The sequence below is a fragment of the Athene noctua genome, chromosome 18 (assembly GCF_965140245.1).
Source record: "Athene noctua chromosome 18, bAthNoc1.hap1.1, whole genome shotgun sequence".
Lineage (NCBI taxonomy): Eukaryota > Metazoa > Chordata > Aves > Strigiformes > Strigidae > Athene > Athene noctua.
In genome coordinates this window covers 5,672,619-5,695,598 of record NC_134054.1, presented here as the reverse complement: position 1 = coordinate 5,695,598, position 22,980 = coordinate 5,672,619, and the positions used below count along the sequence as shown (strand labels likewise).

The following is a 22,980-nucleotide window of genomic DNA, read 5'->3' as shown; positions in this document are numbered from 1 at the left end:
TCCCTTTGGCTTGGGGATGCTGAGAGGTTGAAATGCCAGTGGGCACCCCCAAGGGCTTACTCAGCTCCCTATCCCACGTAAGATTTATGTCTTGAATGACAAACCCGTTGTTTCACGAGGCTGGCAGTTGTCTTTCCTCCTCCTTCTTCTTGAAATGTTCCTTAGGTTTGGCCGGCTGGGATCCCGGGTATGGCCATGGCTCCGGGAGCTGTTGTACGTGATGCCTGGGAGCGGCTCTGCCAGGGCTTTGCCCGTGTGTTTGTTGGAGGATGCTGCACCTCCACAGAGAGGAGGAGGTGGCAGCAGCATCTCTGAGTGGTGGAAGGAGTCCAGGTGTTCGGTGCAGTGTGCTCTGCTTACACGCCGGGGAGACGGGAAGGCTTGGCTTTATGTTCCACAGTGCACAATAACCCTCCTGCTTGCACAGAGCTCCTGCCTTCAGGCTTTTCATCCCCAAAAGAGTCACTGTCCTGAATTTGGCCTGAATAGAAGCAGTGCTGCGAGCTCCTGCCTGTCTCACAGCTGGAGGTGGTCACGAGCTCGGCTGGGAGCAACGTGCAGGTCGGCATCCTGCCTGGCGCATCCCGCCGGAGCCGCTTTCCTGCCAGCCCGGACGAACAAAGCTGCGATGGGATGGTCCCAGGCCACAGTGTGCCACCAGTGTGGGTCCTCCTCGTCCTGCCTGCACTGTGCACAGGCTATGCTGGACACAATGACAAATACTGGTGGCCTAGTTACAGGGGGAACAAAAGACCTTTTTTTTTTTAACAAAAAAAAAAAGGGGTTTTTTTTTAGACCCTTTGGGAGGAAGGGAAGGTACAAGGTCTCTCTTTTCTCTGGACTCTCCCAGGAGGAAAATGAGTATTGTTTATTGTAGCAGTTCCTGCGGTCTGGGTTATCGGGCTGGATCTAGTGGAGCATCATAAGGGCAGTTGTGGTCTGGCTCAGCTTTCCCACCTAAGGTGCAAGTCCTCCGCTCCCTCTCAAGGCCTGCCCATCGGGGCAGGGATTTCGGAGGGTGTTCTCAGGCAAAACCCACCTGCTCAGTGCCAGGGTTTGGGCAGAAGCATCTTGTGGCTCTTCATGAAGCACCTGTGGTTCTGGCCATGGTTGGGGTGAGGCACTGGTGTGCTCTTGCGGGGCTGGGGCCGCAGAGATGCTCCTTGCCTGGGCTGGATGGGGTGAGCCGCAGGGATGGAGCAGCTAAGAGGGGGGGAAGGATTGTCCCAGCTGCCTCTTCCAGACACCCCAAAGCAAAGCGGCTCCTGCTGCTGTGCCGGCAGGTTACCCCAGGGGCGCGAAGGGTGCTGGGGCTGTCCCAGGAGCGAGCCAGTTCCTCATCACATCTTGCTACATCTCTGCTTTCTCTCCCACAGGATATTTGTGCTGGGCATTGGATTTTTCACCCTGTGCTTCCTAATGACGTCGCTGGGAGGGCAGTTCTCAGCCAAGCGCCTGGGGGACTCGCCCTTCACCATCCGGACCGAAGGTGAGCACGGCTCTGTGCCTGTCCTGTCCCCTGGGATGCTCAGTGACCCCCAGGCGCGTGGTCCAGCCGAGCTGGTGAGCACCAGGGATGCACAGAGGATGGTGCTCGGATGCCTCCATTCCCAAAACTCCATCCTGACCCATTTCAGGGATGTCAGGACGGCTCAGGGTCCTGTTGGCCCTTCTTGCCATGGCATGGGTCACTTTGCAGCATGTGGCTAAAACCTGGCTGTGCTGACGTCCAGAGGTGTGCAGGCACAGTGGGGACGTGTGTGCTGGAGAGTGGCTGCTGACCCTGGCTTGCAGCAGAGGGATGGGAAAACACCAGTGGCTGGGACTGATGGTATCAGACCTTCAGCTGCTGGTGGTGGTGTGGGTTGCATGGGCTGCACCCAGTCTGATGTGCTGCGAATTTGGCTTTGGTGCTTGGAGGGCTCCATGGTTTTGAGCAGTTTTGATCTGCGAAGAGTGGAAGTGGTTCCTTAGGGATGGGAAAATAAACGGCCTTTGTGGTTTTGGAAGTACTGAAATGTAGAAGAGAAATATTCTGATTTTTAGCAAGTGTGCTTTCTGTTACATTTTTTTTTTAACCAACCTGTTTTTAGTGAGATGTGCAGTCAGCTCAGGAGACAGCTTCTATAGTGGGAGGATTGTGTCCTGCCCTTTCTCTGGGAGGACACTGCCACACTGAATCAAGCTTTGCCTTGACTTTTCCTCTGTGGTCCCAGCCTGGAACAGCACAACTGAATTGCGCAGAGGGAAATGCCCAGCTTGAACTCTGGTGAGCAGGGTGAAATAAGCTTGCTCAGGCCACCATGGTCTTCTCCTCCATACCAAAGGCGTGGAGGGGTTTGAGCTCCCCAGCCTCACCTGGAATCAGATTTTTGGGCATTAAATCCTTTCCTTGCATTGCTGGAAGAAATGATAGTTGCTTTCCTACAGAAGGAGAGGACTGAAGTGGTTTCCAGAAGTCGGGTAGTCCTTGTAAACTGTTTAGTTGACTTTCAAAGAGAATAATGTGCAGCCGACAGCAGCTGGCTTTGTTTTCTGCCCCATGGACGGAGGATGTGGTGGATGGTGTTTCTCTCTCTGTGCTTCCCTAATTGTTCCTATCGCCAACTGCATTAAGCCCCTTCCCCCAGGGACTAGTGTTTGCTTGGCTGACCTCAGCCTGAGCCAGAGCAGGTTGCAGGATCAGTGCCTTTTGGTATTTTCTGCCTGTTTTACCTTGGTCAGGGTACCTGCCCCTGCACGGAGGGTGGGTGCTGTGTTATTGTCCCTGTCCCATGCCAAGCACAGCTCCCAGGCTGGTGAGTGCAGCCTGGTTGTAGGGGATTCCTTCCTTCTCAAGATGAGAAGTGGCACGTGAGAGGGTGGGCAGGAGCCTGGGACCATCATCTTCTCCACACTTGGGTTTTGAGGACATGAGTCCTGAAAAGGTTCCCGAGTTTGGAATAAAAGGTGTCACTTGTTACAGCTGCCCTCTGTTCCAGCATCCCCAGGGAGCTTGCAGAGAACTAGAAGAAAGGTAAAGAGGGACCAGCCCGAGCTGAGAGGTGTCACAGGTCGTGCTGCAAACAGCAGCAAAGGTTTCCAGAAACCTGCAGAAGCTGCTGGCCCCACCCCAGAGGACTCTAAAGTTGTGGTGAAATGATAGCAAGATGACAGTTATTCAGCTTCTTTATCCCCTTTCTGGATGCTTGGGATGGGAATAGCTTTCCCCATCCTTATTCTTGTCATCGATTTAACCCTCTCGTTCTCTCATTCATGGGGTGCAATGTTGGTGCAGTCCTGGAGCTGGATCAGAAGAAATCTCCTTCTTCAGGCTCTCGCACCTCTGAGTCCTCCACGCTTACCTGCTTTAGGTGATTAAATCAAGGTGTGTAAATGGGTTCACCCTCTCGCATCTGAGCTCCTGGTCACGGTGGGCCCCCTTGGCTCTGCTGAGGGGTGTGCTGCGAGTCCCTGCCTTGCTGCCCAGGGGAGATGCCTGCTGCTTTGCTCCAAGACTGTGTGGGTCTGGGTGTTGCTTCTGGTAACAGCTGCTTGGTCTCATTTAAAGAAAAAAAAAAAAAGAAAAATTTATGACCTAGGTCCTCTAATTATTCAAGCTTTTGATCTCTTAGGTTTGTAACTAGCTAAGGCAAGGCCTGCTTTGTTAGGAAGCTCAGAATTTCAGTATAAAACCATTTTTTTTGCCTTTATTGGATAGATTTGCCAAGCAAGGTATTGCTTCCAGATGAATTGCTGCAAATTTGGCTGTTGCTGTGTTTCTTGTTGGGGGAAGATTTGGTTCATTCATCGTCTTACACACCGTTTTGAAACACAAAGCATCGTCTCTCCTGTCTCTGGAGAAAGGATGCTATTTTGGAAGAAGGTTGTATTCTTTGTCCCCAGGACTTGGCATGCCCAACCCGAAAGGCTTTTTCTAGCTGTCTAACACTGGGTTCAGGCTGTTTGGGTTCAGCCTTTCCTGTGATACTGGTATGTAGGGCCTGGCTGTCCCGCATGGTGATGTAGCTGTTCTCAGCACACAGCTACACGAGGTGAGAGACCCCGAAAGTAGAACAGAACCAAGACCTCAGGGCATGTACAAGACTAGGGCTGGACAGGAGCTGGCCAAAGTCACTTCAGAGCCCTCTCTGTCATCTTTGAAAGGTTGTGGCTGTTGGAGGAGGCCCCAATGGCTGGAAAAACCCAACTATCACACCCATGGAAAGACAAGAGAAATGATGCATGCTGGGCAACCTCACTGGTGCCACTGGGAAATAGGGAGTCAAAGCTTCCAGGAAGCTGGTGAGATGGGGAAACTCCATCCTTGGAGACTTTCAAAACACATCTGGGTGATATCAGGCTGCAGACAGCTCGATCTGACCCCCAGGTCTGCGCTGCTTGGAGCAGGCAGTTGGGAAGGGGACTCCAGAGGTCCCTCCTGGGTGGGGTGATGCTGAGCTCACGTGGAGGAACACCGAATGCATGGTGAAGTCGGTGTGGGTTGATGGGAACAGAAATGGGTATAACTCTTACTAGTGCTGCGAAGTCTCAATAGGTCTGTTTGAATAACAAACTAGCATTTAATTACCATGCATTATGGATCCCAAGGAAACCTAAGAAATATTGCTGGTTGTTATTGTTGCTGTTAAGAGCACAATGCTGGTCTGAAGATGAGCTCAAAGGAGCAGGTTAATTTTGCTGGGCTGATTGGCTCTTGATGTGAGTAATGGTGGGAATCAGGCCAGTATCTGCACAAACCTGGATAGGTTCGGGGCTGTGGGCTTTGGAGGAGTTACTGGGTGTGTGGCCTCAGATCCGCCATGCGTTGAAATCCGGGCTTGAGTATCTCCCGGAGCCAAGCTCCCGGTGTGAAACCCTCTGGAGTGCAGTGGTGGTCCTGCCTGGGGAAGAAGCCTGGTCCCTGCTGCCGCTCTCCTCTGCGCATGGGCTCATCGAAGCACTGGCTTTAATGGGCCCTTCTGAGCATTATTCATTAATTGATTAATTTTGCATTGCAAGTTGTCAGCATCCTCTTCCCATACGGTCTGGGTGTGGGCTTACTTTACCAGCATAGCTGCTGTATTTAGTTGGGTACATTTGTGGCTAGCGAGTGTCCGCTCCTGTGGCCCTTCCTGGGGGTGACCCTGGCTTTGGTGGCTCTTTGCTCTGGTCCTTGTTTCTACGTGTCCTGCCAGGCTCAGCAGTGATGCTGTGCAGGTGGAACTGCCCATGCACTTAAATATCTGCAGGGTTGGGTTGGCTACAAAGAGCTGGGGGTTAAGCTCAGCACCTGAGCACTGAAAAAATCATTTGCGTCACAGAAATCCTGTCGGGTGGTGGATAAGTGGGAAAACTCATGGTTCATGGTCCAGTCTAGGCAGGGACTGTTCCTGTTTCTCCCTGGGTGTCCTGACCAGCCCAGCACTGAACCTTGGATATTGCAATCCGAGGGGAAGCTTATGAAAATGCCCCAGACTTGCCCAGAGCTTTCTTGGCTTCTGAACTGTGTGAGCAGCCAGTCAAAACCAAAATGAAGATAGATGTGAGGCAGGAGCATGAAAAGGAGAAATGGATAATGTCACAGTCCAAAAGTTAATCCCATTTAAAATTTTATTTTTATATGTGAATTCCCTTCTCGGAGGCTCCCTCCAACAGCCAGATTTCTCGATGTGTGCCAGAAATCATTCCTCAGATGGATTCTCTGCTTGGTGATTTGATGCAGCGGAGGCTTTGCGTCTTAACAATAAATAAAAAAATCTTCTGAAATGCAAGTTATTTTATCCTAATCCGCTACTGTCAAGTAAACACAGACAGAGGTTCCTTTGTTTTGAAATGGCCACCGAGAGAATTTGCTCTACAAACAAAGACCTAGATAAAAAAACCAGAACAGACAAGTCTATAAATTTTGAATGTGGGAGCTGCTTTGGGAAAGGCTCTAGACTCAGGAGACTGAGTTTTCTGTGCCCTCTCCTCTCCTCCTCTTTAGAATCTAAAACGTTTGTGTTTGGTTTTTTTTTTCCCAAGCACCTTTCTTTTGGTTTTGTTTTACTGACAGAGTCAAGGTGTCTTGAGGCAGGGGGCTGATCCTGAAAAAGCACCAAAATCTTTAATTGTGGTGCTTGTGATGTGGCTGGGGAGGGATTTGGCAGCAGTCCCTCTGCCCACAGCTGTAACCCAGCCTGGTTTCGGTGGCGATGTACATCCCACTGGTGGAGCTGCTGCTGCAGGGGATTAGTGGAGGAAAATAGGCTATTAAGTGTTAAAACGTGATTAGATGCGGCTGGAATGTTGCCTGCAACTGCTGTAGCTAGTTTAAAAAAAAATGGGAAGACTTCTGATTTCTCCTGCTGTTGATTCCTATACGGTAGGGTACGAGGTACCGGAGGCATTTGCTGCCCAGGGGATGTGTAGGGCAGGTCCTGAAGTCCTGAAATAGCTGGAGCTGAGCTTGGCCCTTGCTGTGGGCTGCTGATTCTTGCAGGAGGGCTCTGATTTAGTTTCAGCTGACCTTGGTGGTACTTTGATACAAGTGCTTTGAGTGGTTCATATAGATATCTCAGTGCTTGGGGTCTGTGTGCTGCAACAGCAGTTCTTGTGCTGAGATCCTCGAATCTCGATGCCTTTGGGAAGTGGTGGTTTGCTGAGCATTGGAGTTGTGTGTTTACTGTTCCCATAATGGTCTTTTCAACCCGTTTTCAAGTGTTTCCTGCCTGGATTGGTGCTCAGCTTGAGAGCTCAACACCTGCCTTTTTCCACCCCAAAACGAGCTCCCAGCAGCTTCTCCAGCTGGTTTCCTGTCGGTGACCACAATCGGGCTCCTGCATTGTGTTTCTTCCACCACTTTGGAAACAGGATTAGTGGGGACAGGGAATGAAGGAAGGACAAGACTGGAGCTGATTTTAGAGCGTGAGCTGGAAAATGCCAGTGAGCAAGGGTGAAGCACATCCTCTGCCAGGATGTGTTTTGGGGCCTGATCTCCTCGGGGCTGCAGGATATGGACCCTGATGGGATATTAAACAGCCTGTGGACTGGGGCTGGGGGTTTCCCAGTCCTATGCCACTGGGACTTTCTGCAGCTGGGCGATGGTAACTGCCTTGACCTGGAATCTATCTGGAGGTGGGCAGTGCCCCAGTGCCTGCAGGGACTTTCCTTGGTCTGTGGCATGGCAGAAGTGCAGGTGGCCAAGGGACAGCTGCTCCTGCAAAAGCCTCTGAGATTTGGTCATTTGCTTTCGTTGTGCAGGGAAACAAAAATAAATGTGGAAAAGTTACAGAGAGAGCCTGCTGGGGAAGCCCCCCTTGCTGGCTTGGGGCATCTTCTGTGGGTGAGGCTGAGCACTGCTGCGTTCTTGGGACATCAGAATGGCTCTGGTTTGCTGTGTTGGGGTGGGGGACTCGTGGGAGAGGTCCAGCAGACAACAGCCAAGGCATGTTGCTCTGGAAATAGTGTTAACATCACCTGGCAGAAGTCTTGCCCTGCTCTCTCCCCAAACCCAGCACCCCTTCTGTGTTCCAACTACTGGAGTGCTCTGCCTCTCCCACAGCTGTTGCTTGTTCCAGTTCCTGGAGTCTCACCTGCTTAAAGCAATTTCTTCCATCAATGAACACAGAGGAGGAGAGAGATGGATTTTGTTTAGGGCTGTGCAGCACAGCTGAATACTTTGGTGTTTGTGGCTTCTGTTTCTCTCCAGAGCAGGGATGTTGGTGGAGGGGGGTGGAGGGGTGGGAATTGTGCTGCGGAAGATAATGTTGAAGGTTGCTCGGGGTATTGTAGGGCATCTTCACCATTTCAGAGTCATAGTACCGTGAAGCGATGGGATCTCATGTTATTTCAGTCCCTTGAATTGCTCCCTGAGGAGCAGAGCAAAGAGGCCAAATAGAAATGTGAGAACCTACATGCTCACCTCAGAGGGGTCCTTTGCTCCTGCTCCTGTGTCTGCTGGTTTTCCTTCTGCTCCAGCAGCATCCCAGCTGGGTTAGCATGGCCAGGTACCATCGCCATTTGTTCTCGCAGAAGATGCAGAAAGGTCAAGCTCAGATTTGCTAACGATCAGAGTGAGCTTGAATACCTCTGTCATCTTCCCTCGCAGTCAGCTGTGCTGGGAGGGGAGGAGGAGGAGGTCTGTGTGAATGATCCTGACCCACTGCATACCCTCTGCGTGTGGCTCGTGCAAGGGAGGACAGCAGAGGAGGGGATGGCTTGGTTTGGTTCAGCCTGTGAGGTCCTGGCTGCAGTGAGATGCTGCTGAGTTTGAAGGAGCTTTAAAGCAAGACACAGATGTGTTCATCCTCACATCCCAGTTCCCCCTCTCTTGGGGAAAGTAATTTCTAGACCATTTGCAACCTTGGGTCACTGCCACTTATGACAGATTCTCATCTGCTCCTCAGTTATTTCTTCTCAGCAGAGCTCATAGTTCTTCTGTCAGGAGCTTGAGTTGGACAAAATACCCGAAGGTTGCTTTGTGGCTTTGACAATCCCTTTTCTTACCTGACCAGGAGCTTGGGCTGCTGCCTCCTTGAGATGTGATGCACAGATGTGCAGTTCCAGGGATGCTTGTGTTCCCTTTGCTTTCAAAAAGCCAAGTGAGTTATTAATTTATCTTGCTGCCTTTAATGCACAGTGAAGGTGACAGGAGAACCAGTTGCAAAGAGTCATGTAACCAAGTGATGGTGACGGGGCTGGGGAGGAGCATGGGCAGAGGGAGGGAGGGAGCTGGGCAGACTCTGCTCTGCAAACTCAGCACTAATTATTCCCCATTTCTTCCCGAGTGAGTTATAACCCTCTCCCGGGATGCTTGTGTTATGTTTTGATGGTGTCTGCTGAGCAGCTCTGGATAACTGTCTGCAGCAGCTTGTAAGCAGCTTGTCAGGATCTGCTGCTGGAGCATGTCTCACCGGACGGCACAGGCAGCGCCCGGGATGCTTGTCCAGGCGGAGGGATGAGGCTGTTCTCATGATCTAAATCCTTATGCAAAACCCTCTCGAAAGGCAGTGGCAGGTTCCCCTCTCGTCCCCTCTTCCCGCAGTGCCTGTGGGGCTGTTAGCTGGAGCAATTTCCCAGATCCCCACAGAGAGGGTGTGGGTAAGCGAGTGCGTGTCACCCCCCTGGCACCAGCTGGGACATGCAGATCCCACGCTTCCCCAATGATTAATTTTTCTGCTGTTGCATCCAGAGCTGGATTAGAGTCTCCTGGAGCCTGTGGGCCACTGGAGGGGTGCCAGCCAGGGGAGACCCTTGGGGAAGAGCGTGCTGTGCAGCTCTTCAGTGCCTGGGGCTCATTTCCAGCCTGGCTACATCCATTCCATCCAAGGCTGCTCCAAGCAGCCTCGGGGGCTGGAGCAGCCAGCTGATGCTGTAAGAAGCTGCCTGGTTAGTGCCAAGCTGAGCTGGTTGGTACTGGGAGCACCTCCTTGGTGAGGAGCTGTGCTGGCGAAGTTGGGCTTCTGAATCTGCCTCCCCCAGAAAAATGCTGGGATGGCAGGGCCAGCTCTCCAGCTGGCCCAGAGATGCTGTGCTCTGGCAGCTCCTGCTGCTTGGCACCGTTCTCTCGCTTCCTCATTGTCTAAGCGTCAGTGGGGAGAAGGGGGTTAATGGAGCCCCCAAAGCAAGGCAGAGCCCAGATTCAGGGTGAGGGCTTCTGCCTCAAACGCTGCCTTCCCTCCGGCCCTGCTCCCTGCCGGCTCCTGCCAGATGCTCCATTGCTCCAGGGGCTCTTTTGAACGGATAATGCTGCATGCAGCAGCAATAACTTATTCTGCTCTTTCTGTTGAGTATTAGGAGGCTTCTTTAATTAAGTGGTGCTCTGGGCTGAGGAATGGCTGCTGGAGAAAGATGCTGCTGGGAATGATGGTGGGTGTCCCCACTGTGCTGCTGGTGCTGGGGTCACACCCCCATGGGCAACACACGGGTGTCCTTAATCTGCATTTTTTTTGGAGCAGACCATTGCTTTGCCTGCGTGGAGAAAGTGGGGGGTTGATTAAAAGCATGTGTTCTCTCCTGCGCCTGCTTCTTCTGATGTCCCCATGGGCCATCCCCTTCGATCCTGGAGCACTGCATCCCCTGTTGGGTTGGTGAACATGCACCATGCTCCCATCTCCAACCCACGCTTGGAAAGGGAGTTTAAAGTGGAAGTGTAAAACTTTACTGCGCTTATTAAATTGCTATTACAGGAAGGGAAATGAGTGCTGTTAAAATAAAGGAAAATGAAGGCATCCGTGGGGCCTCCAGGGGGTTAACCAGGGGTTACTGCCCACTTCTGTGGGGATGTGCCGGGGGAATAAAACATGGATTGGTGCTTTGCAGGGCACAGAGGGGTAAGAAGAAGTGTAAGAGCTGCTGTAGTAGCAGTTAAGGCTTATTCCACCCTGGGAACATGTCTCTTACTGAAGAAGTACCCATTGGATACGATCGCTGCTCAGAATTGGATGCCTGGAGGCTTAAAAAGAGAGAAAAAAAAAATAATGCCACCAAACTTATTGGAAGATGGAAGTGTGGATTCACGAGTCTTAAACTGGTGGAGCAGAGATGAAGATCTCAGTGCAGAGATGTGCACTGGGCCCTTCCCTGCCGCTGCCATGTCGGAGGAGGGAGGAGCAGCATCCCGCTGGCCTCGGCACTCTGTTATCTCCATAAGCAGTGACTCCCAGGGAATGATTAAATCAATGAATTGATTTTCTATAGCTCATAAGGAAGTCAAATGGCATTTCCATCAACGTGTGATGAGCAAACACCCCACCATGGCCAGGAGGAATGTTACTGGCGCTCTGTGCTTTTATTACCCCTTTTCACTCCTAAATCAAAATTCATCCTGAGCCCAGGAGGCAGCAGGTACTTCAGAAAATAAAACTAGCACAGTGGGAACCATAGCAGCGTCTGTAAAAGCTGGGTTTTCCCACTGATTTATTTGTTTCTCTGGCCTAAATGAGAGAGCAGGGCTCAGTTTAGCTTGGGTAGAGATTAGCCGAGGCTTGTCCCATGGCTCTGCCAATGCCCCCTGGCTCCTGCAGGCTCTGCTTTGGGCTGCTGCCCCACTCTGCTGCTGCTGGAAGGATCCAGATGCTGGGCTCAGCGGAGGCTGATGGGTTTGGAGGAAGGGGATGATTTATTTGCCTGTGGAAACAGAGTGGCAGAATGCCTGACACTGTTTGGCCAATATTTTTGGCTGAAGAAGAAATGGTAATCATTTTGGAAATGTTAAATTAGTGAGTTCTGCTGTTTCTGAAACATAACATTTTGGGGCAGCTGTAAATAAGGCTGTGGGCTTGAGTGCTGGATGTGCAGAGCCAGGGGAGCGATGGTGGTGGCGAGTCTCCTGAAGCCTTCCTCCGGCTGATCTTGTGGTGTGCAGATGCTGTGTCAAATCCTTCCTCTGCCTGAGGGGTTTGGGCTGATTTCCTGCAACCCTTGGGGCATCAGCTCTGATAATACAGTTTTCCCTGGGTCAGCAACAGGGACTGTTATGCGGAGAACTAGTTGAGTTAAATGCTGATGCCCTTGGAGAGATGCCTCTCTTCTAAAGACCAAGAACCAGAAAGAGGGTTGGTGATGGAGGAGCTTCCTGGCTCACGGGTCTGTGGAGCTACTCTGGAGCTGCCCCTGTGCTGTGAGACCGGGATGTGCTGCTCATTGCCTGGAGCTGGGGGTCCCGACTGCAAAACTGGGGTCCAGCTTTACCCTCAGTACTGACAGCATCCAGCCCAGTGCAGGGTCCAGCCGTGCCCCAGGAGTCCCAGTGTCCTTTGGGCTTTGCTACTGGCAACTTTCCTTGAGCAAGCCCTGTGCTGGAGCCCTTGTATTTTTAGGAAGCGATTTAAAATCGATGTTAATCTTGTAGTTTGAAAGTCTCGGCTGCAGCTTGAGGTGTTTGGAGCACTGCATAACAGCTTAAAATGCAATTTAAAATAGTGCTGGCTGGCAATAGAGGAACAACTAAAAATATCCTGCTGGTACTTTTTTTAAAAAAAAAAAAAAAGTGAGAAGGGAAAAGAAGATGGGGTTAAAAACCCAAAATAAATAAAAGCTGAACTTCGCCTTGTGCTGGGGTTGTGCACAGTAGTTTCCTTTTTCCCAGCTACCCGCATCCCCCAGCCCATCTCCTGAGACTGCTGGGAAGAGACGACCGAGCTCATTTCGCCTGAGAGCAATGGCTTGTGGCAGGACTTGTGGGACTGTCCTCGTGTCCCACAGGGAACATCAGGTCTCTCGTGTGTGTTTGCGGGGTAGGGAGTAATAAAGATGGGGGGGGGGACAGCCCTGTGCTCTCCCTTGTGGTAATGAAATGCTCCTGTCTGTGAATGTAAGTGTCTATTTGTATTGCTCAGCTTCCTGCCTTTTCTTATTTATATGGAAATAGGGAGCAAACGTGTTAGGGTGGAGATAGAGAGCTGCAGTCTGCTCTTACAGGCGTTTCCTTTGGGGTGGGGGGCAAGGGGAGCTGGTTGGGGTGGAGAAGCGGCAGGAGCCCCTTGTGCAGGCTCAGCTCAGGGTCCTGCAGCCAAAGGGCTGCTCAGAGGGAGGGACCAAGACCCCAGACCCAGCGGGGTTGGTGTGGGGACACGGGGCTGGCACCCCCCCATGCTTAGTGCAGCAGCTGGAAAAGGACTGGTGGGACCTCGGGTGGAGGCTGAGGGTTGCTCAGGACCTCTCTGAGGCCTTTCTCTAACCAACCGCCTCCATGAAACCGGGGGCGGGGGCATCATCATCCTCCTGGGGAGCATCCCCCTCTGCGGGGAGGACCTGCAGCATGCTGGGGCGCAGAGGTACGGCTCATCGCTCGGGGAGCCGTTGGCAGCACGGGAGAGCGGGGCCTGAGGATGTGGATTTGCTGTGGGGGTCCGGGAGCGGGGTGGGCAGAGCAGTGCCTGCCCGTAGGGGTGGGGTGGTGCTTGTGGGAGCGATTTATGGGGCTGGACAGTGTTGCTTCCTATCTGCTGGTGCTGTTTTGGGCAACGCACATGCCACGGCACAGCTGGTTCTTGCTTTCAGTTGGGAAACTTCTACAGCACGTTGATCCCTCCACTGGGGTGTCTCGCCCTCAGGCACCACTGACATGTGGGGGGGCTCTAGGAGAGCCGGGGGGGGGTCTCTTGAGCCTGTGGCAGCGTTGTTGTTGCTGCTATGGCACGGCTGTGCTAGCAGAGCCATGGGGCAGGTCCTGCCTGGCTCCGTTGTGGCACCAAACTACCAGCCCCATGGTGATGGAGCCGGCCATGCAGGGCGTCGCGGGGCCTGATGGGCTCTGCCTGCCCATGGATGTGGCGAAAGATAGTGAAAACATCCCTGAAGCTGCCCATTTGCTGCTGATTGCCCAGCAGTGGACAAAGAGATGGATAAATCCCAGAGGTAGATGATAGCAAGCAGGTGGGACATTATCTATTTTACCAGCCAGTGACTTAAGGCTGCTTAATTTGGCTGATTACTGGAGAGCCACTTTGCTGCTGGCCGTTTCCAGTGGCTCAGCAGCAGGTGGATCGTGCAGTTGGAGCCATACTGAAGTATCCGCTTCACTGTCAGCCCCCAACCTGCTTCGTGGACTCCTCCAGGTGCAAACTCTGCTGCTGGTGTGACAGTTCCCTGTGCGGCTCCTTGTGCTGTTTGCCTTGGGGCACTGGCTAAGCAGGTCCATATTTTCTCTGTATAACTTGAAATAATAAATCTGTAGCAGTTTAATGGCAAGTGTGGGTGGATTTTCTGGAAGCAACAACTGGCTGGGTGCCCATGCTAGTGAGTGGGTGCCCTCGAGGGGTGCAGCCACCCAGCAGGACCTCATCCGTCCCTGGAGCAGCTTTCCCCAAGGGTGGGTGCTAAAGGGATGGAGACAGGAGGTGGCCGTCGCTGCCAGACTGAGCCTGGCCTTGGGCTTTCTTGTTGCCAGTTAGTGCTGGGTCTCTGGTCTGTGATTGTAATGGATTATGTGTCAGGGTTAGCTGGAGCCCTTGGCTAGTTGGGTCTTTGGCCTTTTAATCTGCTTGAATCAAAATCAATAGTGAAAGTAACGGGAGGAGGAGAGAAGCGAAGGACTGGTGCTTTGTTCCCTGGGAACTGGGGAGGTGCTGGGGTTGTGCCCTCCCAGGAGGATGGGGTCCGCAGGACAGCCCTGGCTACCAGCCCCCAGAGACCTGGGCGGTGAGGTCTGGGTCCAGCTGCGTGATGGTGGAGGTCCTCCAGTTTCTTCTCCAAGAAATCCCTCAAGAGTACATTGTCCTTTTGAGGGGCTTAAGTAGCCTGGAGTTGTCCTTTAAAGGAGAAAACCAAAGCAAAGCAAATGATGCTTTAGATTGAAATTAATTCAGCTGGTATTTTCAATGGACATAAGTAATATCTTACCATCTCTGAGCAAATTCCCTTCTTGTACTGGAGCGTTCAGCTGTTGCGAGATAGTCAGGCAGGGATATGACATGTCTGAGAAGGCGGGGTGGGAAAATCAACAACAAACCAGCCATGTTATGAAGAGTGGAGATTGTGGAATCGCATTTTAAATATCAGGGGGATGTTTCAGTGCCATTCGCACCGATGTGGGTCGAGGCTGTGCCTCGGTCTCCCCATGGGAGATGGACTCTTGTGGCTGCCAGGTTAGGGAGGCTCTTGCTTCCATTGAAACTGGACATTTTTTGCGTGGAAAAGCTCCCTGTAAGTGATCAAGGTGAGATGCCACCTCTGCACCCATGGGGTGGCACTGGGGTCCTCTAGGAGGAAAACGCAAGGGGTGTGTTGGGCTGAGGGCTGGTGTGCAGCTCAAACACAGTTTTCTCTATGTGTTTCTTTTTCCTCATCTCCTCAGCACGAAGTTGGTGCTGAGCATTGTGAGACCCCCGAGCAGGATGGGGCCAAGTGACCAAGGACAGGATGCTGTCATCTGGGTCCAGCAGGTACGCAAGGCAAGGAGCTCTGCATCAGTCCCAGCAGCTAAAGGGAACATGACCCCAAAATGCAGTTTTTTCTCCCAAAGGGTTTTGCCTCCTTTTGAAAATGTCAGCCCAAGTGTCCCAAAGCCACACACAAGCCTGTGTGATGGGGTGACATCCTGCATGCCCCCTCTGTGCTTGTGAAGTGCTGGGTGAAGGTGGCTCCCAGCACGAGGAGCAGTGGGGTGGCGTGGGGAGGATGCTCCGGATCCCAAAACACGATGCCTGAGCATGGAAATTCCTTCCCATCCGCTCCTTCCTCCGTGGCACAACCTGGGCTTTGCCAGCTCTGCTTCACATCATCTCCACTGGTCCCAGCAACATACTGGGCTGCCTGGCAGGGAGTTCCCTGTGCCGTGGCTGTGCTGGAGATGCTCTGTGAAGCACTGCTTGCTCAGCTGCTCTCTGCTCCTGCGCAGTTGCCCCAAGGCGTCTGGCATTGAACTTCACCCTCACGCCCGGAGCAGTCTGCACACGCAGCAAAACTGACCCGTGTGTCCGTCCTGGCTCCTGTTCCTGGAGGTTTTGGTGACAGGTAATGGCAGGAGGTGGGACGCCTGCCCAGGGGTGTATTCACTCCAAGAAGGTATTTTGAAGACGATTGTATCATTAGTGAATTCCCCAGGGTTTCTACCCATCCAAATTTGAGCATATTGGCTGTTGACTATTCCACTGGTTTCGCAGAGAAACTATTTCTTCTTCCACTAGACATCACCCTTAGGGGATGCTTTCTTTTTTTCCCCTGATTTCATCCAATTACTTAGCTGTATGCTCTTCTGAAGCACCATAAATAATTCTCCTCCCTCTGCTGTGTTTACCAGCATGTCTCATGAAATCCAGTAAGATATGATTGATTGCAATCATTATTTCCTAGTGCTGCTATGAAAACCTCTGTCAGGTTCAGTGATTGCCTTTAAAGAGTGGCTGCCACTCAGGAAAACTGTCAAAAACCTGTCATACTTTAGCAAACTCCAATTAATCTGTTGAGCAGTTTTACTTGTGTTTTCTTGCCCATCATTGCTGATTATCAAGGGTAATTAGAATATTTTTCCTTTGTAATTAGCAGCTTGCTTTTTGAAAAAAAAGTGGCTTGCAGGACTATTTGACTGGGTTTTCACGCTATGGAGTTGGGTTTGGGTTTATCCTGTGTGCCTGCAGTGCTGTTTGCAAGTCGTTTGGGGATCTTCATCGCTGGCTTAAGGGGAGAAGCTGGGGGTACCGGCTGGGCTCCTCCGCACCCTCTCGCTGGCACATGCTGTCAGGCAGCCGAGCAGCCGTTCGGCAGGTGTCTGGGTCTCCGCTTCAGGTTAGCAAATTAATCCTGGCTCTTGCATTTTTAAGAGTTGCTTCAGCACTTTTCCTCCTTTCTTTTCGTTTTAATGAGACACACTTTCCAAGAGATGTAATAATCATTGCCAAAAATGTCAAATCATTCTTGTTATCCTCCTTAAGCTTCTGGAACAACAACAACAACAACAAAAAATACCAAGAACAGAAAAACAGAGGTGTTGACGAGGAAGGCCTTTGACTTCATCTCCAAGAGCCAAGGGAGGGCTGGGGGGAGATGTGCCCAGCGACAGCTCTGCTTTCTGGCAGGGTGCCCAAAAAAATAGCCCAGTGAAGGCTGAGGTTTTTTTTTTCTTGTTGTTACTATTTTTGCTTAGGATTTGGGGTGATTTTTAATTTCTTTGTTGGAGAAGGAATATCTCTTCTCATTGTTGACAGCAAAGCTCAGAGCTTTGCTGTTGAAAAGCACCCTAGAAACGCTCAAAACCAGCTGTGAAATTGGATGGTGGCAATGACATGAGGGGAAATCTCGGTGAAGCCAGTGGGAGAGCCGGGGGGGGGCCCGGGCTGGTGCTGGGGGCTCACTTGTGGAGCCAGGATTTGTAGCTCTGCTTACTGCTGGCTTCTCTGGGATCCGGGGGGAAATGGTTTCCTTCCCCAGTGGGACTATCCTCATCCCTCCTTAGAGATCTGGGAGTAGGGCTGTCTTGTCAGCTGTGCTTCTGCAGAGAGGACCCTGAGCAGACATCCTTTCTTGGGTTGCCTGGGTGAGGATGGAGCCCGAGCAGCAGGAAATGTCTATCTTCTGCTCATGCTTGAGCATGGGGTTATCCCTGGGGGGCTTTTCCTGGGCGCTGGGAATGTGGCACTGAGCACCCCTGGGTGCCCAGCACGGACATGAGCTCACCTGCTGGAAATGTGAGCCCTGTGTAGCTCTGTGCCTCAGTTTCCCTTGTCCTCCTGCCCAGGGCAGGATTAGGCTCCCTTAGCAAGGCTGGAGAGGCTCCTGTACCCATCCCAAACCCCTCAGGAAAGGGCTTTTCCAAAGTCTCTTCTGCAGGGATGAGCTCCATGCATGTGTCTGGGTTTTAATCAGGGGCCAGAGCTGTTTCTCTGCCTGGGCTTTGCAAGCAGACATTTAAATTTCAAATGAGCGGCACCACTAAACAGGCCTTCGTAATTAAATGAGTGCAGCCTGGCTACCAGCTGGGGCAACAGCCCAGTCCTGAGTGGCAAAGGCAGCAGCAGCAGCTCTCAGTTATCTCCATTGCCTTCCCAGACATGATCCTTGCATCTTCGCAGTGGACCAGCATGACCTGACCTCCCCAAAACAATCTGGGATCCCAATGCTTGGGCCAGGGGTACCACTCTGTCCATGGAAATGTGCTGGTTGTGGTTTAAGCCCTTCTGGCGAGCTGTAGGTGGTGTATTGGGTCCTTTTCCTGACCTCCAGACTCACCTGCCAGCACAGGAACAGGCAAGAAGGATGCATTCTCCATCTCACTCAAAGACTGAGTTCAGGGTCTAAGCTCTGACCCCCTGGCAGTGCCTGGATGTTGGACCAGGATCAAATCCTGAGCAGAAATCCCCATTCAGGGGGTGGTCAGGCCTGGAAGCTGCCTGGGGGAGGCAGATGGAGGATGCTGAAAGCTGCAAGCTGTGACCACAGCCCAGCTGTGGTGAGGATGTCACCGCAGTCGGCTCAGTCCTGGGAGGAAATAGCTAATGTGGATTTTCTGACTTAAGCCCAACTCAGAGCTTTTCTATTTTTCTTGGCTGTGTATTTGCCTGATTTGCTCAGCTGTGCTTGGGGAGGCCCCTGTACAAACTGAGCTCCAGGGTCCAAGTTTCCACTTTTTTCCCCCCATAGCATCTTTTAACTGCGACTTCATTAGCATTTCTGCCCTTTAATGGGACAGGCTGTGACTTGTGTCCCATCCAGGGAGGTCTGGGATTGCACAGGACTTCTGAACCCACCAATTCAAGCAGAAGTTGGTGACTTCTCGCCATGGGAGTGCAGGGATTGTTTGGGGAAGAGCCCGGTTTCAATCTCCATGAATTTTTTTGTTTGTTTTTTGTTTTCTTTTTGAGGAGTTGCTTTTGTTAACTATTTCTCTTCCATTTTGTTAGATAGCGTCAGGAAAAGTAACGTGTTGCTGATAATCTCAGCCAAGCGTGGAAGATAGCCTTTGGTGAGATCTGACTGGCCCAGTGTCTGCTTCTTACAAGGGTTAAGGATTGGCTTGTGGCCCTGTGTTCACATGCCACGTGTCTGACAGCGACAGGCAGCCACAGTAATGTGATGCTTTCACTGTGCCCACCGGGCGAGAGCCTGGCAGGGGGGCACGTGAGTGCTGAAGCCCCCAGTTTGGCTGTGGTGCTGATGCAGCCCTCCTCTGTTAGAGCTGGAGAACTGACCCGCGGCAGCTGTGGGTCTAGTGCCGTGGCATCTGGAGCTGGAGTTAGTGGGTGATTTACTGGGGTCGTGGGGAGGGAGCTGGGGCTGCATCTCTGCAGCGGTGGGAGCCTTCGTGGCAAGCCAGTTCCCACCACAGCCACACGCACTGCTCTCATCTGAATACCAAAACCATCTAGACCGTGTGTTCAGGCTGGTCTCCATGCTGTTTGACGTGTGCAGTGGCCTGAGGCAGCTCCTGTGGCAAGGAGAAGCAGTGCCGGGGCTGTCCCCAGCACGGGATGTTGTTGGGATGCCCCACTCCATCCCACCGCCAGGGCTGAGCTGCGTGCAGGGTGCTGTGCTGGGGTGGGGGACCCAGGGGCTGCACCAGCACAGCCATTCTCTGGCTTTGCAAGATGCCGTTGGACATCTCTTTGGAGATGCACGAGATGTCTGTAAGCCCTGATAGCCACCTGGGGTGTCCGGCAGCCGTTAGCCTTCCCAGCGCCGGCCACCCGACTCCTGCTGCTCCCTAAATTAAATATGTGCTGCCTCTTGAAAAGCACATGTGAGTGGAACAGCAGAGATAAGCTAAACGGGAGAAGTTCAGGGGATTATGCACTGATTAAGTTATTACTAATGTGAAATGAGCCACGCTGAGATGAAACAGAAGCTTTATTTTCTGTTCCCTGGCTTCAGGCTCGGGGCTGCCTGTCACTAGACAGCAGATCAAACCCAGAGCCAGGAGCCTGGGTATCTCCCGGCACTTTCAACACAGCAGCAGGTCGGTGCTGTGCAGACCCGTAGGAATCAGTGTTAAATGGGGCTGGGAATCAGGGGCCTTCCCTTTTTTTGGGGGGGAGGGGGGGTGGGAGGGGGGGGGTGCTGAGATGCAGCTCTTGATACAGAGCTATTTCCAGTGCTGGAGCACCCACCCTGTAGCAGATTTGGGTAGAAAAGGAATTCTTCTCTGTAACAGGAAAATCCGGTGCTGCTGGAAGGATATGTTGGGGGAGGACCCCCTATTTGCTCTGTTTCCCATGTGTTTTCCTTAAGCATCCCCTGCAGGCTGCTCTCAAAGGCAGGATGCTGGGCTAGGTGGGTCTTGGAGAGTGAAAAATAGAAGTGCAAAATAAAAGGCTGTTTGGTTAGTGTTTGAGAATGAACTTGGTTTCCTGTAAGCACTCAGGACAGGCTGAGCTGGGTGGACAAGCCAGGAATTTATGCCTGGAGAGGCAGCTGGATCTAGGGCTGGTGTAAACGCTGGCTACCTGGGGCTGTAGCAGCCCAGTTGGATTTTGGCACAGGCAGGGATTAACCCACCCTTGGGCAGGATGATGGGGCTGTCTGGCTGTTGGCAGAGCCAGGTAGGGGGGTACCAGGGACAAAAGGGCACCGAGATGGTCCATAAACCACCAGACCCATCGGTGGGGTAGGGGAGCACAAGACCATGGGCAGCTTTGGGGCTGAAGCCATGGGGAAGGGGATTTTCTCAGTCTACACGGCAGCGCCCAGCCCATGACCGTGTCTCGCTTGCTCTTTGTGTGCCTGCAGTGATGGGCGCGCTGGAATCCCGAGGGGTGCTGCGCCGAATGAGCGACATGCTGGAGATGCTGATGAAGAGGATGGACATCCTGGCCAGGCTGGAGAATAGCACTGACTTCCACAAAGGGGATGAAGCGCGATTCCCTCTGGACAGGTCAGTCAGCCGCACTGATGCCCCATGCAGACCCCCTGGAGCAGTGCTGGGGGGGTTGCAGGAGCAGAAAAACCCCGATGTGCTCTGCAGGGTTAGGCCGAGCCGCTGCGTGGGGATGGTGGAGCCCACCAGGGCATGGGGCTGGGGCAGATCTTTTGCAGTCTTCTTGTTTGGCATTTCTGGAACCTGTTTCTTTTGGGATTTATGAAATTGCCATGATTTGGGAAGTTACCTGTAGCACCTGTCCCAGCTGCTAGTGTTGCGGTGTGGGAGGGTGTCTCTTCACACCATCGTGCTGTGGTGGAGCTGGAGGTGGGACTTGCCGATGGCAGGAGCAGTACCTGGTGCATGGTCTGTGCTCCGTCTGCCACTAAATCCTGGAGTGAGCTCAGGCTGGTTTCTTTGTGCCCGTATCCCCCCAGTAACTGTCAAAATGATTAGCGTTTGAAACCCAGGGCTGACACGTTCAGCTTTGGAGTTGAGCAAGGCTTAAAATGAAATAGGAGCAAACTGTTGGGCCCAGAGCTGGTGTCCTGGCTCCCTGTGATGCACGCACCGCATCTGTCCCACTGGCATCTTGAGAGATGCCGTCAGACCTTCTCACTGTGACATGCTGATTTACAAGAGACATTTCCCTTTGCTTCGAGAGCCTTTAAACATCTATTAATACTAATTTGGCTGTCAAGCCAAGGCCTGCAAAAATGGTAACTAAAGCGACTTGAATGTGGAGAAGCAGGGATGAGAAAACTGAGGGCTAGCACTTGGGACCAACTTCGCAATGCAGAAAAGGTGCCAGCGTAGATTTTGCTCAGGTGGGGTCTGAGCGGTGGGTGGCAGCGATGTGACATGCAGCTGTCACCGCTGCCCTGTTCCGTGCCACCCGAGCCGGCGCGGGAGCGGCGGTGCGTCCCGATGGCTCCTGCCTGGCATTCCCGCCTCTGCTTCCCGCGGCGGCCACGCTCGGTGGCTGGCGGGGGTTCCTGTGCCTCCCTGTTTCCATCATCATTTCCATTTCTCTCCCTTGCTTTCCTTATGAGTCTCTTTTGTGCCTATAATGGAAAATAGAGTAAGTGAGCCTGTAATTAAAGGCTGTGCTGTGCTGTACGGCGTGCACACATGAATTAAAGCTGCACAGGCAGCCTTGGAGTGCATGGTCTTGCCTTTTAAGTAACATAATTTCCACCACTGAAAAATGTAATTTACCTTGGTAATGGCAAGTGCTGGGAATTTTGTTGTTACGAGACTGGCTGGTACCCAAGCATGGAAGGAGGACAACAGTAATCCTGGACAGGAATGGACAGGACTACTACAGCCAGCAACTGGAAGGTGCTTGCTCACATTTGATGATTTTCTTGGACAATCTTGTGTTAAAAGAAGCAGTAATTTTATGTGATGATAATTTCTGTACACCAGCAGCCAAGAGATAAACTTAAAAGCATTTATGTGAACTGGCAGCAATCGCTGCAGGTAGGGATCTGGCATTTCAGATCTGCCATGTAGCTGGTGACTCTGGGGCCACTGCTTGGAGACACCAGAGAGCTTGGGAGCTTATGGGCCCAACACATCAAAACAACCTCGGGTTTTGTGTGTGTGCTGAGATGGGTTTGAGTGCTTGAGATTACAGATGTCTTCATTTTCAGGAATAGAAAATCGGGACAGCTAGTTTGTCACCTTTTGCTCCATATAAATTACCCCTTACGTGCATTCGAGTCTCTTCACTTGATCTTGCATCAAAACTGATCTGTGTCATCTTGCTCTCACCCGGCCTCCAAAGATCAGGTTTGGGTCATGGGGCAGAGCACATGAAGCAACCACTGTGAGGACGTTTCTTGTGGGTGGATTTTTGCTCTGAAGCACTAGCAGCATTTGCAAATACTTGTGAAGCGTTTCCCAAGTGCTCCCCACTTGCCCTGCAGCCCCTGGGTCTGGCTGAGGTCTGGGGTCAGAGGAGACTGTTGGCAGTGTTACAGCAGTGCTGGGTCTCAGCGAGTTTGAGCAGCTCCATCTCTGCTGCCACGTGTGCTCCCTCATCCGTGGTGCCCTTTCTTGGCTTGTCCAGGTCCCTGCCCTCCTTTGTGGGGTGTGCGAGGCAGCTGGAAGGCTGCAGAGCCAATACACACTGTTTTCGACCCTGCTCTGAGCAGGGCCTGGCGCCGGGCTGATCCGCTGCTCTGATGGATGCTCTGCAGGACTGCGTGGAGCATCCTGTGGGGAATCAAATAGCAGCTGGTGCGAAGCCTGGCTGAGACCCTGTGGGGTGGGGGTGCTGTGGTCCCCATCCCTTTGGGGGTAACCAGCTGCAGCCCCTGGGGACCCCCTGTGCCGAGGGGGAACAGGGACCACCAACTGCACTGGGACCAAGTGGTGTCTCCTGAGCCCAGATCAACCCCGTGGCCATGGAGACACCCTGGTGCTATTTGTTATTAGGACCCTGGGTCTCTACCAAGGGCTTGTTTCCACCTTCTCTCCCTGTCTCTGTTGCTTTGATTGCCAGTGACTGACTTGAAGCTGTCAGTGAAAGATCATACAATTAAAGGGTGCTAATTTCAAAGGGATTTTATTCTTTAAAGCTGCTCTGGTTAGCATGGAGGCCGCCTTCCTTCATCTCCTTCCCTGCTCAGCACAGCCCCGAGCGCAGGCTTTGCAATTCCACCTGTGCAAAAGTGGATTAATTCTTGTTTTTACAAAGCATTCTCCTGCTTAATGCTGGA

General features: G+C 52.4%; 1 protein-coding gene across 2 annotated transcripts in view; it reads left to right on the top strand.

Annotated features, from left to right (window-relative positions):
- Nucleotides 1–22,980, top strand: part of MGAT5B (alpha-1,6-mannosylglycoprotein 6-beta-N-acetylglucosaminyltransferase B) — a 69,588-nt gene that overhangs the window by 5,356 nt on the left and 41,252 nt on the right. For both annotated transcript variants that reach the window (XM_074921787.1, XM_074921788.1), the window contains exons 2-3: nucleotides 1,377–1,489; nucleotides 20,125–20,269. In XM_074921787.1, the coding sequence (XP_074777888.1) occupies nucleotides 1,377–1,489; nucleotides 20,125–20,269 (258 nt within the window). The remainder of the gene's footprint in view (nucleotides 1–1,376; nucleotides 1,490–20,124; nucleotides 20,270–22,980) is intronic.